Source organism: Lissotriton helveticus, chromosome 2_1 (assembly GCF_964261635.1).
Source record: "Lissotriton helveticus chromosome 2_1, aLisHel1.1, whole genome shotgun sequence".
Classification (NCBI taxonomy): Eukaryota; Metazoa; Chordata; class Amphibia; order Caudata; family Salamandridae; genus Lissotriton; species Lissotriton helveticus.
In genome coordinates this window covers 1901982199-1902000062 of record NC_136059.1, presented here as the reverse complement: position 1 = coordinate 1902000062, position 17864 = coordinate 1901982199, and the positions used below count along the sequence as shown (strand labels likewise).

The following is a 17864-nucleotide window of genomic DNA, read 5'->3' as shown; positions in this document are numbered from 1 at the left end:
GGCTAGAGGCTAGGCTATGACCCCCACACTCCACCTACCACGGACTACCAAGAAGCACTAAAGGTAATCTGGTTGCTAGACAACAGTAGACTCCTGTGATGAACAGTGGCGGCTGGCACAGATCGGGGGTGTCGGGGCGGGGGGGGGCGGGGCGGGGGGGCATTGGGAGTGAAAGGGAAATGTAAAAAACGGAAAAATGAATACTTATCCTATCGCCACGTCTCTGCTCTGTCTCTCCTCCGTAGGATTCGACCGGAACCTCAACCAGGAAGAACACCCAGGCTCCCCAGACCAATCATTATGCTGCAATGAACAAATGTGATTGGGCTGAGCACTGTGGATTCGGTGTTCAGGCGGAGACTGGGGACATGGGCATGTTATCCATGCAGGCTGTAATGCAGCCTGCATGGAGAACATGCAAAGTGTGCATGACTGCTTGGCCAGTCGGAGTGGGCAAGCCACTTGTCCCCTGCCCTGCTCTGTGAGCAGAGCAGCCCGCCTGCTCGCAAAGCAGCTGGTAACAATAAAATGTTTTATTTTTCCATTCCTCACACTGCTTAAAAGGAGTGGGTGACACTCCTCCGCCTTAGCTGAAGAGCCGCCACTGGTGATGAACCAAGCCACGGCATGGGAGTTTATGTTCCTCTTCCAGTGTCATGTGTCATTTCCCAAGTCTGGAATTCAAGATGTTTCTGGATCGTCCTTGTTCCTGGTGGGAAAACGTTCCAGAGCCTGAACCTCTGGACTGAGGGACTACTATAGGTGGAGCAAGATTTTCTGAAGCATTGGAGGGCCATAAATAGGGTTAGTCTGGCCCAGAGCCACTATAGCAGTAGGGGCAAAGTCTCAGTTAAAGGAGAATGCGTATTGTGTAATTGATGGTCCAATGAGCAGTGCAGAGAAACTTGGATCAGTAGTCTTGTCATAGGCTGCCAGTGAAGAGCTTGCAGAGCGAGAGTAATTGCCAGATGAGGAGTTCTGAGGCTTAAATGAGGCCTCTTGCTACAAGCACCCAGCCACTTTACGGCTTGAAGTGCCAGGGTTATGTGGTCCTCGATGCATAAGTGAAGATGATGTATAGTGACCCCTTTAAGGATTTGCTGAAATATGCATAGTAGATAGAGTGAGCCTGCAGGGTATTGTCTGTTGACATAATGTAGGTATAACGCATCAAGTTGATGGTGGTCTGCAATCTGTAGAAATTACTAGCTGTAGAAATTACTAGCTGTGGAAAAATGTTGTACAAGGTTTGCTTAGTGCAGAATGCACCTTTGTTCACTTTATTTAAAGTACGAGGGACAGGTTGGGGCCAATGAGCTATCCCAGGGTTTTTACTTGCATAGATGAGGTAGTGGGTGTCCAAATACCTGAGAACAGATGATGGTAGGATGGTATTTTAGCCAAACTCCCCAAGTGAAAATGTTGTGTTTTGATATATTGCAGTTGATGTGGTTGAGCATGTGTCCACTTCTTGCTAGCTCTGCCCCAGGGAACACAAGTTCAAGTCCCAGATTTAGGAAAATGTACAGCATAACCAATTCTGGATTTATATAGGTGCCTGGGCAACACAGCGAATATTGAACTGGTATACAAAATGTAATTTTTTGCAAAGGGCATAGTTGACAATGTACTGACTTGATAAGGTTTTTGACCTGGGCATTCAGGTGTAAGTATTGATCAAAAGGGAACCCAATACTTATGCAGGGATCAAAAGTATTCTATTCAGGATATGACACATACCAATCATAGCACAGGTAAATTTGAGTTATTATTAGCCATTAACAGAAAGTCCGTTTTTGGTTGGATGTAACTTAAAAAGATTTGCAGACCAGCACCTTGCACAATACCACCTAACCAGTGTTACGGGTACTTGATGTCTTTAAACGGTGAGAGTGGGCTGGGTATCGTCACTCTGTTGCTGTAGGGGGACATCCATCCAGGCTATCGATGTACAAATGGCTCAGTGTGTAGGTAAACAATGTGATGAACTGGACAGACTCAAGAATAGGCAATAAGACATAGAAAATGGCTGTGATGAACATCTCCTCAACCTGGACCACTGAAAGGAATGAGTCAGGAAAGAGGGTAGCTGACCAGAACGCTCTGCTGCGAAAGCTCCAGTAGAACTTCAAACTGTTAGTGAATATCTCCTTTTTTTCTCACCCATCGGTCATTGAGAGGATTGTGAAACACCATTGTGGCAGTTTGTATAGTATGGTTTCTGTGTATTCATTAAGTTCAATAAATATTACTGAAGCAGAGATCTTCTGCCAGGTTGTTCCACATCGTCCTCCCTTAGAATGAAAGGAAGGTTAATATTTAATAGTGGATAAAAAGGATACTGTGGCATCGCCTGGGCTAAGTGCTGCTGTTCAACATTTGATAGGGGCTTGGGGCTGGCTGATATTAAGCTCTATTACTGAGCATCACATCTTTTGGCAATTAATGACTGGATGACGCTGGACTGACTTATAAAGCGGAGCTTGCTCCATTGGGTCTGGACAGGGTCCTTGGTTACTTGTATGGTTGCCCCATTCCTACCACCATGGTGGAACCCACTAAAGACGTGCTGTTCTTGTGGTCCGTAGCACTCCACTTCATGGATTGGGATCGTAAACTCACACATCAGACTCCTCTGTGGAACGGGTGCTGGTTACGTCATACAGCCCTACTTGAGGAATTTAATCAGTGGGATAAGATCGGCTTTAGATCCCTAAGTGATGTGAGGAGTGGTGCCCATATGTGGTTCTTTGCTGAGCTGCAGAGCCTCTTCCAGCTTAGCCACACACCATTGCACAAATACCTGCATATTCGCCACACACTGACCTCTCATTGCTCCGACCTAATGAACCTCACCGAGTACAGCCCATTGGAGGCCCGCCTACTAATGAGCAGCTTCAACAGCGTTGGTGATTCTCAAATATATCGCTCATTAGTCAATAACATCCCATATGCATTTGGACCCCTAAAACTGAAAAGGGAGGGTTAAGTCAGGGCGCTTGATAAAGCAGAGTGGTGCAATGGGCTTATGGCCTCCATGGCAACTGTTATACTAGTCATGCTGCAACATATCCAACTGAACTTCCTACATGCGACGTACCTGCCCCCTACCCGTCTCTTACACAGGTGTTGGAGAACAAGTTGAGCTCACACTCAGGGTGGAACTCCTTGGAATCATGGCCGACATGGGTGGATGTAGGGGCGACTGGACGTTGGTTGGCATTGCCTCGGCCCTGGCCAAGTGCAATATAGAGCGTACATCTAGCTTCCCGGCCCACCTCTGTTTGTTGAATGGCTGACAGTGATTGGTTGGTGCTCCAAGATACAGGAGACTGTGCATAGGATCCCCACTGAAGCATGCTCCAGTCTGGGTCAAATGGTGGGACTACTATGGACTAGGTGGCATTACGGCACTGGAGAACTAATGTGGGTCCTTTCATGGCTCTTGTTGGGTTGAGGTGGGGTAGGTGGTGGTGAGCGGGGTGAAGAAGGTGGGTGTGCACTGGTGTTTTGTTAAAAAAAAAAAAAAAAAAATTGGCAAGAAAAATAGGATACTGTGGAAAGAAAGAGTAAACATGATTTCTTTTTTGTAACAGCTCCTCCTCTGCTGGCAATGTAGCCGACCGTGTCCTGGCTCAACTGCTAACAGAAATGGATGGAATTGAACAGTTAAAGGATGTTACAATTTTGGCAGCCACCAACCGCCCCGATATGATAGACAAGGTAAGGTAACATGCACTATTTAGAGAACGTACAAGATTTTCGCAGTCTTCTTTTTGTTAAAAACATGTATGTATATTTTTCAGTAATCCAATGCTCATGCTAAAAAGACATTTTATTGTTACATTTTTATAATGGAAATAGCAATAAAAGAAAATGAACGTTAGGGCCTAACTGCCGTTTAAAGAATCAACTAAATTCTGTTATTATACCTTACTTATGGGTCGCCTGCTTTATTTTGTACATATGGCAAAAAAGAAGGGCAGTTGGTTATAACTAGTGTATTTTGCAGTTTATTCTCTACAATTTGATTTGCTTTGATGATTGAAAACATAAATGATGCTTGGGTACAAGTTTTGGGGTCTTGAATACTAGTTTCAATATTGTGCAAGTGGATCTTTTGTGGACATGTAAGTTCGGCAGGATGAGAGATCATCATCGCTGGCACTTTTGAGAAAACATGAATTTTGTGATTTTCTGAGTGATATAAACATGTTAAGTGAATCATTTTCATAGTGTCTGTGACATTTATGGTTCCCTGTCGAGACTTCCTAGAGGCAGTGGATTTGTCTAGATGTAGACAGCCTGCTTATTGTCCTTAGACACTATGTCCCTCTTGCAAGCCCGAAGTAGGCAGAAACATACATGAGGTTATTTGAGCAGAGTGGGAGTGGCCTTTTGTGTCGGACAGAGGTTGGATCTTCTTCTGAAATGGCACACACAAGTACAAATTATTATCTTCGGATATTCCCCATAAACACTGATCTGATATGTAAAGATGGAAGCCATATTAATCTCTTCCGACACCCTATCAGGCACCTCCAAATTGCATGCTGTGCTGTCCCTTTTAGCCCCATGGTGCTTGTAATGTGACTTTGATTTCTTAATTTCATGACTCCTTTTAATTAGGACAGAGCTTTCCTCTTCCTGCCTCTTTTTAATTCTTCTTGAGTCTATTATTCCTCTGTCCTTGTTTCTGGTGTTTCACAGCCAATGTCACCATGTGTGAGTCCTGAACCGGACAGGCTCCCCTTCATCGGAGTGACGGAGGAAGGTTCACTTTGTGCCATCTGTACAGTACTGACTGTGTTGTTGTAAGAGAACAACAACTACATTTATGCTGAATTAAATGCATTTAATTCCATATTTTAGTTCAGCCCAGCTCACTGTAACTAGTACGCAATGCAATACAGAATTTCTACCAAGCTCCCAGGGAGATTTTTTTAGCTTCCAACAGAAAACTTTAAAATAATACCACACATGCATCCAGCACAGCATACAGAGTCCATACAGTTGAGTATCAGAGTACGTGTAACAGCACTAAAATGTATACTAAAATGGCAAAAAAAGCACATTAGACAGAACACAATCATGTAATTGGGTTCTAGTGTGCCCCTCGTATGACTTAACCAGCAGCAACAACATATAGGTAGTTTAGAATATGTGGATGTCATGTACGATCTGGAATGCTGGTGTGCTTTAAGGTGGTAAAATGTGGGCTGCAGGGTGTGGTGTAGAATTGAAAAGGTTGGTGAGTCTGAGAAACAGGTATGCTATTTTTCTTTTTGAGTCCTCATTTGTCAGTTTATGCTGGGGTGTCAGAAAGATCTAGCCGACAATGTCAAGGAATACTTGGTCTCTCCACAGGGGAGGGATGTAAGAACATCCCAGGCCAAGCGAAAGCCTCTTTCCTGGTCGGAAGAACTGCCTCCTCTGTACAAGTGCAAATAGGTGACTACGAAATTAGTGCCACCTGTGTAGCATATCACTAATCATTGGACCATTAGTTTCCATCAAGAACAAGAGGAGAAATGAAAAGGAAAATGCGACAAAAAAACAGAGACTGGGAAGAGTTTAGATACGCAGGAGATTAAATGGACCGCATGTGGCTTAAACCAGTCGTCCCCGGGTTCCCATAAATTTGTTCTCTTAACTTGATTAAAGTCTGTGATAAAGACGTGTCCCAAGTGCGGAGAGTTAACGCGAATGATGTCCACATGTTCTGGCAGTGCCCATCAATCCAGATCTTTTGGTATGAAGTAGGTAAGATCATTTCGGGAATCCTGGGTCAATAGATCAAGGTGAGCCTAGCTTTGGTAATCTTTGGGGTGGTTCCAGGATGGGAGGGTAATAGGGGTCTTCTTAAGTCTCACAAAGCTCTAATTTTTGTATTCATTCTCTTTGCACGTAGACAGCTGTGTTTTAAGTGGATCCTCCCCTGCCCCCCTATAGAGGCAGAAAGGATATGATTAGTACAAAAAATATCGAAACATATATGCATGTATTGTTTCAACATTCCTCTTGCTCCTTGTACAATTTGCTACTTTGAATTCCGTTAATTTAATAAACATTCTGGTTATTGTCGTTCAATGCCGGTTTACGTCATCATAACATTAAGTGGATTTTCCCCTGCCCCCCTATAGAGGCAGATTGGTTACGATCAGTACAAAAAATATTGAAACAGGTATGCCTATTTTGTTTCCACATTCCTCTTACTCCTTGTACAATTTGGTACTCAGAATTCCGTTAATTTAATAAACATTCGGGTTATTGTCGTTCGTTGCCGGTTTATGTCATAACATTTGCGATGAAGATGGCATGCAATTTGTATAAAACACAAAAGATTTGGGCTGTATCATCCGGTAGCCAATGGTCAGGCTTGGATTCTAAAAGGAGTTGTAATCAGCACTGAAAGCAATGCAATTTGTGGTTAAGTCAGACTTAGATTGAAAGAGAACTTTCCAAGCAATATTATTATCTTACAGGGCAGCACCCCATTCTGTAATGGGCCCATCTTTTTAAATAAGAGGCTACAAGCCACCTAAAAAGTGGGTGCTGCAGGGGTTGTCATGGATTTCTGAGAAGCCAGTGAGTAAGATTAACGAGGAAATCAGAAAGTGAGCAAACAATATCAGGAGAATAGGAGGCGTTGTGAATGAGAAGAGTCAGAAGAATTAGAAGTGAGAGGAGTAGGGTTGGTCAAGAGGTCGGGATCAGAAGACCGCCAGATGATTTCTAAGGGACAGTAAGAGACGTTGAAAGTTGTCAAGATTTTTCATAATGCTATGAGAGCTGAAGGATAGGAGAGCGTGGAATCTTGGAAGAGTTTCAATTTGTTGTTGCAAGGGGTCTCATTCTGTAGGAACAGTGTCAAGTAAGAAGATGACAATGCATTTCTGGACTTTAAAAATGAGGACGTTGGCGTGTCTAATCAGGGTTTCGGAGAGGGAGCTGTTAATTGAAAAAGGAGGGGTGTTTTTTATTTTTATTTTTTTATTCTTTTATTAATAATTTTTATTGACATTTGCATGAGAAATCACTTTTCAAAACAGACACATTATATCAAGTACAGCGTTCTTAGTTTCAGTCGATCAGGATATACAATCATGCAACATAAGGCAATATCATTACTCTGTTAAACTTTTAAGTATTGTACGTAGTTCCCATGGTGCGTTCCCAGTCTTTCAAACATTGGTAACATTAACTGTAAAACGTATCCCCCGCCCTTACCCCCTCCCCCAGTCATGAGTGATTATATTGCATACAAGACTCGGAGACCATCTTTTTATTGGATACCTCAACTATCTGTGTTATTCTCTGCTGTATGAGAAACCACAGGTAGAAGTGTTAAGTCAGCCTCCATCTGAGTGGAACTCAGGGAAAGTGCCTCCCTTTCCGAGTGACCCATCTCCGTGGTCAAATCTGTGATCATTATGTACCAAGCCCTCACATCTTCCTCAAGCTTGTTGTCCCTCCTAACCTTCTTCATTCGCACTACTTCCGATGTGGCCCATTCGATCAAATCTCTATTCCATGTCTCGAACTTGGCCGCTTCATGACTCAGCCAATGAATTGCAATCCGACGTTTTGTCAAGACGAGACCCTACTGTATAAACCTCCTAATGAGTTTCTAATTTTTGGGCGTGGGTAATAACACCAACACCACTAATAGTGGCTGGTATAGTCCATCGCGTGACAGTCTGCATGGTATCTTTAACAGCCCCCCAATAGTGGGCTAGTCTAGGACAATTCCACAACATATGAATAAAGTGTGCCTCTGAGCTTCCACATGTAGGACATCAGTCTGCTCGATCCGGGTATATTTTGTGTAATACCCGAGGAGTGAGGTATGTCTGGTGTACCACATTATATTGAGTTAATTTGAAGTGTGCATTAGAACTTATCTGCTTGACCCCCTCATGCTCTTTTCGCCATTGTGTGTCTGTTAGAGGCTCCCCTATTACATCATGCCATTTCATATGTATTGGCAGGGGAGCAGCCGGGGTGTCCTCCCTTAGTGCATTGTACAAGTGGGAGACCAAGCTTCTTCCCCCCGCCAAATTGGTCACCATCTGCAATGTTATTGTGACATGTGGTTCCTGTGGGAACACCGGCCATAGTTTTCTGGCTACTGCCGAGATCTTGGCATACTGCAGGAACTACCCCCTGCCCAACTGAAACGTGTCATCTGCTTCTTCTCGTGTCACGAACCGCTGTGCAACGTATAGGTCTCCCATCGCAAGACAACCCCCCTCTTTCCATTTATGAACATCCATGTTATAGCCTATCTGTTTAAAGGGTGCGACCGCCCATAGCAGAGCCTCCGGGGCATATGGTGTTTGTTTGATTATTTTCCCTAGCACTATTCCCCAGACCAACGTGACATACTGTATGACATAGGGAAAGGACTCCGACACCCTAGATCCCAGGAAAAAAAGGTCCGGCGACGCCACTCCCTGTTGCGTGCCCACCAACAATCTCTTCTCTCAATTATCATGTTCATCAAACCAATGCACCGCATGCTACAATTGCGCTGCTATGTAGTAGTAATGTAGCCGGGGAACTTCCAGGCACCCCAGCTCCCAACGTCTCTGCGGAGTGCTTAACTTTATTTTCTTCCGTTCGGGCCCCCATAGTAACTCTATGATCAAACTGTGAGAAAAACCTTTGTGGGACCAAATATAGGGAATTCTGCAATGTGTACAAACATCTCGGCAAGACAACCATTTTAATCAGTACCACTTTTCCCATTAATGATAATGGAAGCTCCTTCCAAAAGGCCACAGAATGTCTGATACCGTCAATAATTTTCCCTATGTTTTCGGTTAAATATGTTGTGTTATGGTATGTGTCCGCGTGATCCCCAAATATCGTGCCCCTCTGGAACGCCATCTCATCCCAACAATTAGGAGCACATTATCAGGCTTCCCTAAGAAGCCCCCCATGGGAAACAACTTTGATTTCCCCGGATTGAGGTGTAGGCCCAACCGCATACCAAACCTTTCCAGTTCTGCAATAAGCACCGGAACTGTTTCCTCCGGCCAACGCAGATATACCAACGTATCATAGGCATACATAAAGACCACGTGGAGTGTTTCCCCTAGTCTAATCCCCTATCTCTCCATCTTTATTCGTAAAGTAATGGCCAGGGGCTCCATTGCAATGGCAAACAAGAGCATGGGAAAAGGAGGGGTGTTTTAAAAGGTAATGGCATTAGTTATGGTTTTGGTGTATGTGTGAGCCCTAGAGACCGTTGTGTTCTTTCTATATGTAAGGGTTTTTTCATTCGTTCAGGTACTCATTTAATTAAGTACTATGATGTGTCGGTCGGTTGATTCTGGTGTCAAGAGGGACGTATGTGGTTGATGCTCTTTGATATGTTGGTGTTCAGTTGGTATAATGTAGATTGCTGACTTTGATGTTGGTATGAAAAGGTTGGTGAGTTGGAGAGGCGGACTCGCTTGGAATCGTTTAACATTTTTGGCAGTATGTATCCTTTCCAAATTGAAACGTAACAATATCCGATAAACACACCACCCTTGGTCAAATGCTGCACGTTCACTCAACACCACAAAGAAATGCCATCCTGTATGTATCACTATGCCCACAACAGCACTCTTCTTAAAATACCATGTACAAGTGTACAACCGAATACAGACGGTAGATGGCCATCTTTCTCTCCCCTGCAACACCCACTAAATCAAATTACCTCCGTTTCATAGCTACTTGTGGGGCAGTGTACATGCACGATAACCTAGAGTATGCCCAATCAATTTGCTAAGCCTCTGTCAACACCCTTCAGACATACGAACTCAGAGACATCTTGATGCACTCGAAACTGTAAACAATCCACAAACATATCACTTATTTTGCTTCCTCCCAAGACTAACAGACTAGTTTGATGTGGGACACTTCATACCAATGTAGGAAGGAACCTCTGTCCCCGTTAACCCTGTGAGGCCATGTGTGAGAACTTTTTTCAGGGTTCCCAGTGCAAACAGGGATTACCGATCTCACATTGTGACAATCAGAAACTTTTACTTTACTTAATCTAAAGATTAAGCGCAAAACTAAGCATCAAGTACATACCTTTAGCACTTTATCTTCAGGGGAGCAAAGTCGAGCATCGTTCTAACCCCCAAAATATATGATCATTCCTCACTCCCTTCCACCCTTTTCACGGTCAAAGTTTTACAGTCCCTTTCTGTCATTAGGTGTGGTTTATGCATGCCGGACCTTCAGTTCCTCATATATCAGTGGCCTCGTGGTCCAGATGGTCTGTGCCTTGCATGACCCACTGAGTGAAACTCCACTGCTTTTCCCCAGTCCAGTCGACCTTGGTTGCGCTCTGCAGTGTGCATACTAATGCATGCTTAGTCGAGGGAGCATAGGCACCATTATTACTGGTGGAGAAGTAGCTGTGCGGTCATCGCTCTAATCTCAGTCATGTGAGTCCTGCTCATCGGGTTCCAACCTTTGGGCCAGATAATTGGCCACCACTCAAATAAAGTTAGAACCCCACTCTGGTTGTAGTAAAGAGTCAGGCGATGTCTGATGTCCTAGTCTGTGAACAGGGGCCATCCTCCTTCATGGCACAGCTTAGCCTGGTGTAACTGCTGAAGAAGATCGTAAGTTGATGAGCACCTCCTGTTTCTAGGTGCTAGATTTTAGTAGTGGGATCACCCACTAGCCCTTCGTTGATCTTCAGGAGGGCCACTTGCTCTCCAGTGCATCCACAGGGTTGCACATGTTGTAGGTGCACTCGGGTCACGTGGACTTAACCCATCCTCATGCATTGTGCACGTCCTCCGTGAGCTACAGCAGCCAGCACAGTTTACCACCTCCTCAGCTAACTTCCTTTTCTAGGCAAATGCGAATTGCACCTCCAGTGCCCCTCCTCAGCCGTTGGTCATCTCTTTTCTTCAAGGCTGGCTCCATGTCCACTTCTTTTGGCAGGCTGTCAAGCTTACTCGGTTCCAGCTCTGAATGTGACAAGGGGAGTTGGCGGTAGATATCCAACTCTGGAGCACAAAAGACTTCTTGACCACTAATGTGTGATCCTGGCTTGTGATAGAGATATTTTGGTGCACAGCCTAGAAGTTTCTACCCCATGGTTATAAAGTTCAGACAGAGGTTGTATGTTCCAGCAGTCAGTCCTGAGACACCTTCTAAGCAGTCATGCCCCTTGTGTCTTTTCCTTCCAGACTGGTCCAGCAAACACCTTTGTTATATGATGCTAGAAGGAAGGTGAAGTGGCACTGACCATTTCCTGTCAGGAGAGACCCAAAACAAGAGCACAGTAAAAAGGAAGGCTGGCTGCCACATTTAAGAACTTGTTAACTTATGGCAGAGGTAGCCCTTCTAGTGACCACTGGCCAGGAAAGGGCAAAGGAAAGTCTCTAAGACATTCTCCCAGCTTCCATCTTACCTACCACTTAAATGAAGGAAATACAAAATGGATTCCAGTATGGCTATGGCAATGTGTGTTCATATATATCCTCTATACACACTGATGAGTACACATATATATCCTCTGCACACACTGATGAGTACACATATATATCCTCTGCACACACTGATGAGTACACAAACACGGCAGCCTTGTCCCACCAGTGTTAGGACCCGGTTGCAGGAGACTGGAAGAACACTTGAAAATGCATGTGAGGCTGGTAGGCATCTCTGTGTGGCAGAGTAAGGTAAAATAACAAGGTAGCCTTGCCACTGTAATCTTTTTGCTGCCACCACTGGCAGTCCTCTACAACCCAGCAATCTGATGGTAGTCATGCTCTGTAATGAGGGTGAATATGATGAGCCGACTCTGGGTCTGGATGCAGTCCACAGGTGAACCCATGTGATCATTGTGTGTGTTGAGGTGGGGGAATAATGCCCCACATCTTACTTTGGTGAACTAGAGATATGGGCGCACGCTCTTCTGGGACTATTCTCCATCCCAGCACCATGCTAATGGCTGGATGCCCGCTGTACAACCAACACTAACATAATATAATGTTGCACTTCAACCTGGATATAGCAGGAACTGTGTGTTGGTTTTGTCAGATCTAATGCTAGGAATGGAACCTGGTCTCTGGGTTCCTACGTCAGCAAGTCAGCTACTAGGTCACATCTGTTAATGGAACTTAAAAATTAACTCTTTAGAATTTAACTATGGCATTGTCACGTTCTGAAACTCTCTTACCGACACTGGGCTCAGGACTGTTTACCGATTCTTTTAGGTTTTGGTCTGTCCGAGGTAGGGGTGATCCTTTCTGGTAGCCACGGTGCTGCTGATAATGTAACGCCAGGGCAGACAGTGCCTTCCAGAAGGAGTCCCCAAGAGGAAAGAACCCCAAAGGGAAAAACCTCTGGTTGAAGTGGAGACTCAAGTAACGGAAATAAGACAACATTTGAAAATCAGGGAACGGAACCAGGCAAGGAAGGATCAAACCAGGAAATACTGTAAACGTGTGATGAAGAGAAATACGTGCTGGTCTCGGAAAATGAGTGCCGTCAGGCCCCACCCAGCGACCGCCGGCTCAATTTAAGCACCGGGTGTCATCTAACTACTCTAACAAGCTGTTCTCTCTACTGCCTTTTTAACGTTTGCAAGATGCCTCTCTTTGAAACATAGTAGATGCTGCGATTAAATAGCTAGCCTTTTTAACAGATCCTTCCTTAATTCACAATAAAAAGAAATAACAGACCTCAACAGCATCACATTTTTGGCATATTTTAACTTGAGGCCCCTTTGCTTTATGCAATAGTCTTTCTTTTCACTAAAATTTGGCCTGACATATCCCTGTTTTCGTTTACGCTGTGGAGAGTGCATGGTTAAGCTTTTGTATAATTGCTTTTTTAGTAGTATGTGTTTGAATCAGGATGGCTTCTGCCTGCACCTACTCAGTCACTTCTGCTCCCCTTTCGAGCATCCATATATGGCTGTGCAGTTGTTTCTCCTGAACCCTCCAGCCTCTACTGTATTATGCCACTGCCTATGCCGCAAGGACAACTGGTGCCAAGTAAGGAAGAAAGCCTTGTGAAGCACCCCAAAGTAGAGTGTTCTAAACTGTCATTAAGTACCCACCCACACAGTGCTACTACACCTATCGTAATCTGGGGTGTACCCAACATGGCAAGAGTCGGAGGAAATATTGAAATTTCATCCTTGATTCTACTTGGGCGAAGGTCCAAAGGACACCTGGTGGCAAAGGCAGGAACAGCTGGGTTGAATTTAGTGAAATCTGGTGAATTCTAAAGCACATTTGGCCTGTAAAATTGTTTAAAACTCCTTACGTTTAAAGATCTTGTAAGGTTTTTTTGGAAACCTTCTTAAAAAGTGTTTATTTTAATTGTGTTTGTCTTCTTCAGCTCCTTCCTGTAATGTTTCGGGGTGATCCGTCAAACGGGGCTTAGAAAAAGGGAAGATCCGCAAACGGGTATTCCCCATTCATTTTTCCATAGCAAAATTAGACACAGCTACAGCTAAAATGACTGAAAAGAACTGCACAAAATTTAGCGCAATGCTTGATCTTGTTCCAGAACGCATACTTTTTGTGGTTTAGTGTAATTGTGTTCAGTAGTTTTGAGAAATTAAAATTAAAATAATATGGATATTTTATGCCGCAGAGGACCAATAGAGCCGACCGATCTAGAGATAAGATCTGATAGGCTGCCACAACATCGACGACAACTCAATCCCCGGTCATGTGTCGCTTAGAACGAGGCCTTTGTTCCTTCCCAAAGTGGTTATACCATTTTATGTAGGACAAGCCCACCTTTATCCTACCTGTGCGCCCTTCCAAGGACGAGGAGAGACTCCACTGTCTTGACCCTAAACCTGCAATGTCATTCTATCTTGACCGCATCAAAGACTTCCGGGTGGATGATCAACTCTTTATTGGCTTTGTGGGTGCCAAGAAAGTCTGGGCTGTCCTTTGCATTAAGATCTGCTATGCTTTAGCGAAGAAGGATCCTCCAGTGGGGTTGTATGTTCACAACCACTACATTGGCACGTGGAGTCCCACTCCTTGATATCTGCCAGGCAGCAACGTGGGCATCTCTGCACGCATGTACCAGACACTATTGCTTGGACAGTCAAGTCCGGAGGGACGGCTATTTTGCCCGTTCGGTCCTCCAGGACTTTCTTGTGTGAACTTGATTTGCAGACCCTCCTCCGGGGATCGTATTGCTGGGGTATCTATTCTAAGGTAAGAAATCTACAACTAACAGTCTCTATCAGATGAACAAGTTACTTCCGTTCAGTAACCATGTACTTGGTAGAGACATATTTTAGATTTAGATTCCTTACTGCCACACCCATCCTCACCGCTCTGCGAACTGATTTTGAGGGATAGGGATTCCCTTACAGGGCCCTAGTTGTGGTGCACCAGTGGTCAGTGTCTTTCATGGCTCTGCTCTTCTGGTGTTGAAATTCGTACCAGCACTGACATCTGCGCGCAGGAGCGGCGTCTAAGTAGGCACCGCAACGTTATCCCGGCAACCACGAAGCCAACGACAGGCATGGAGTCGATCGACGCCACCTACGGACGTACAGGGGTATTGCTGAAGTGAAAAATCTCTTGATCCAAACTGACACCTGGGGGAAATTTTAAGATAAGGAATCTACAACTAACATATGTCTCACCCAGATACATCATTCCCGAAGGTAAGTAACTTGTTCATTACTTTACGTAAAAAAAATACCCCTAGAAATTCAAGGAATAACCCAAAGGTAAAAGTGATGTTCGTGTTATTAAAAATGCATATTAAACATAGCTTGAAAGTACATTATAGTTGGGTCAATATGTCTGCCACTGGACCGTGTGGACTGTGCAGGGCCTCTCGTAGGCTGTGCGAAGGCGTCGCTGAGGAACTGCCCACAGGACCACATCCAAGTCGCTTTTGCAGCCACAAAGGGGGGTTGTCTCAGGGTCTGTGTGCTCTGGCCATCAGGACTCAGATGTACGGGCCTTCATCAGACAGTCTTAGAGTGCCCAGTCTCCATCCGCGACCGCAGTGCTTCCAGGTGCCTGTTGTGGAGCTGCTGCAGATGCATCTCTCTTGTCGGGGTTCCCCTCTCACCGAAAATGCCTTGAGGCCATTGCCCCTGGATTGCTATAGGACAGCATGGGTGTATGGGGCCTATTGTAGGCCGTGCAAAGGGGTCACTGCGCAACTCCCAACAGAGCCATGTCCAAGCCTCTTGCAACCCCAAGGGTGGATATTCCAATGGTCGAGTATGCTCTCTTTGGCATGTCTCATGTTCAGGGGGGCTTGCATAATGTTTCTGGGTGGCCGTCCTCCCATGGCACCCAGGATGCCTAGTTACTCTCCAGGTTTGTCTCAGACATAGCGCTGCATGCTGGATGTGCAGTGCTCCTTAGGTGACTTATGTGATGCTCATGGCAATGATGGCAATTTTATCACTGGACAAACCGTGCTGGAAGTGGCAACCTCTCGCTCGGAGTGATAACGCTTGTCACTCTTCTTCCTTCCTCCTGCACACCTGTGGTTGACGAGATCTTCTGTATGATGGGTCCGTCACGCGCCTTTCTCACCTATTCTGCTTTACACTGGGGCATCGTGCCACTCTCTTCTCGTCTTTACTCTTCTTCGTGATGTGGCATTATAATATCTTGCTATGCTCTAATTCATTTTGGTTTACCACGACATGGCATGGCATCATGCCATGCTCTTGTCCCTTTCAATGTGAAGAACACTTCACATGGACCTCCTTGGTCACGTCCTACCCCTAGGACTGATTCTCTTCTCCTCTGTCTCCTGACCAGGCCTCTTGCTGACCTTCTCTTCACAGGGACCTCCTGGTAGCGACTTGTCCTCTCTGTAGGACCTGTCTCTTGTCCTGTCGGTAGGACATAACTCTTCTCCTTGTGGTCTCTCACAAGTGGAAGAGGTGTGGCACAGCGGCCAGGGCGACTGACGCTCAACGCTGGGGATCACGGTTCGATCCCCGGCTCTGGCGGCAGGGGTCTGCCCAACACCATGTGACTCTGGGCAATAGCTCGCTTAATCTTACCGATGGCCCCCAGTGCCTTGACACCTTTGGGTAATTGTTCACACTTTACAAATACTGGACATTTACATTTACAAGTCTTCTTTCTCCTCACGGACTTCTCACAAATCCTGTCCCTTCCTTCAGGGATCTTTTTGATGCTCCACTCCCTGCCAGGAGGGCCACCCTTATTTCTTCGCCTCTTCTTCACTCGAGGTTGCAAGGTGTGCGCCTCGGGGCTAAGCCGTCACGACACTTGGTCCTACCCAAGTGCAGGCGTGCTTGTCAAGGTTGGTCACTCCGTGTGACATGCTTGGTGTGCCAATGGTGGCCATTCTGTGCTGGGGTGGCCAGCAGTTGCGGCCTTTGTCATACAACCGTCAATCTTGTACTCTGAGGGCTATTTCTCTCTCCAAAGCTCTTTTTTCGACTGTCAGCTTTCCTGGTGCAGCCCTCTGAGCACCTCTAATCATGTGCTTTCAGTCTTTCTCCACTAACGCCCTCTCCTGGCACATTGCATGCCCGGTTCTCTCTCTTCAGGAACTTCTTCTCCACGTGGTGGACCTCTTCTTGTGAGCCAACGCACACTCGGCCTTCTCAGGCGACATAGGACGCAGGCAGTACTTACATGCTGATGTACAAGGCCTCACAAGGGTAAACACCCACTTATGCTGCTTTCCTTCCTTTCTTCTTCTTGGGTGCTGCCTTTGGTTCCACTCAGACTGCTTTCAATGTACTCTTGGCTGCTCCTTTGGCTGGGGCTGCTTTAGGCTTCTTGGTGTTCTTGATGAGGGTAACAGTCAATCCTCTTTCAAACAATATACAGCCACTAGGGGTGTGTGGAGCTCTCCCGGCCAGCCTCTTTCTATGGTGTAGGGGATGGAGAGTAGCTCAGGACAAGCAGGGACCTGTTATTGCACAACAGGTGCTGGTTCAGTGCTGCTTTAACAGGATCATTGTGTGATGGCACTGCAGGGTCTCTGTAATCCTCTCATGAGACCGCTGTGTAAGGTAAGGTCGCAAGACACTTTATGCTATTTTAATTTGGGCAGCAGGAGGATTTTGTGCATAGCAGGTGTGTTCATTTGGGGGGCATATATTTGCAGGCTGTGTAAGCAGTGTACTATATTTGATACTGTAGCTGTAGGCAGTGAAGTGAGCCGTCTGGGTCGCCACATTCGGGTTACTCCCTTTGTGGCGCTTCAGACTTTTTTTGCCACTTGGCGGTTTCGCTCTGGCAGGGCTTTCCCAGTGTGAAGTCATGCGTTCTACAGCCCAGACACGCTGTCGGACGGTGGCATTGCAGTGCGGCCCCACAAGCAGTGCTTTCCCTCTCGCAGGCGGGTAACTCAGTCACTTCCTGAAGGCTGACTTGTACTGCTGTAGTCTCCATGATGCTGTGGGCCGCACTGTGCTCTTTAAACTTTCAGGCGGGGTTAGGGTGACCATATTTTGAGAAGCAAGAACCGGGGCAGGTCAGACATAGAAGTAGGACTAAAGACTGCCAATGATCACGACATATCTGGTCTGTCCCGATTTTGTGTGTGAAGTCCTGAAATTAGTGTCATTTATCCTGTGACTTTCAGGCAGAGCAGTAGGGGGCCAGAAGTAAATGTTGCTGTTCAAATGTGTGTGTATATATATCTATCAGAGATAGAGATATATATATATATATATATCTGCTGGGCATATGCAGCTGACCACCTTCTGTGCTGCCTGAAACAAGAAAGGTAAATGTCGTGACTTATTTCACTCATCAGAGGCGCTAAGCATATGTTTCAGTTCTGTTTTGCAGGATGAGTTGACACTTGTCCCGAAAATCGGGAAATTTATTTAAAATGAAGTAAAGTGTCAG

At 45.5% G+C, this 17864-nt stretch overlaps 1 protein-coding gene across 1 annotated transcript in view; it reads left to right on the top strand.

Moving 5' to 3' along the window:
• The window catches only part of AFG2A (AAA ATPase AFG2A), a 1761034-nt gene that overhangs the window by 885047 nt on the left and 858123 nt on the right, over positions 1-17864 (top strand). Inside the window, exon 14 of the mRNA XM_078676815.1 lies at positions 3597-3723. Within this exon, the coding sequence (XP_078532941.1) occupies positions 3597-3723 (127 nt within the window). The remainder of the gene's footprint in view (positions 1-3596; positions 3724-17864) is intronic.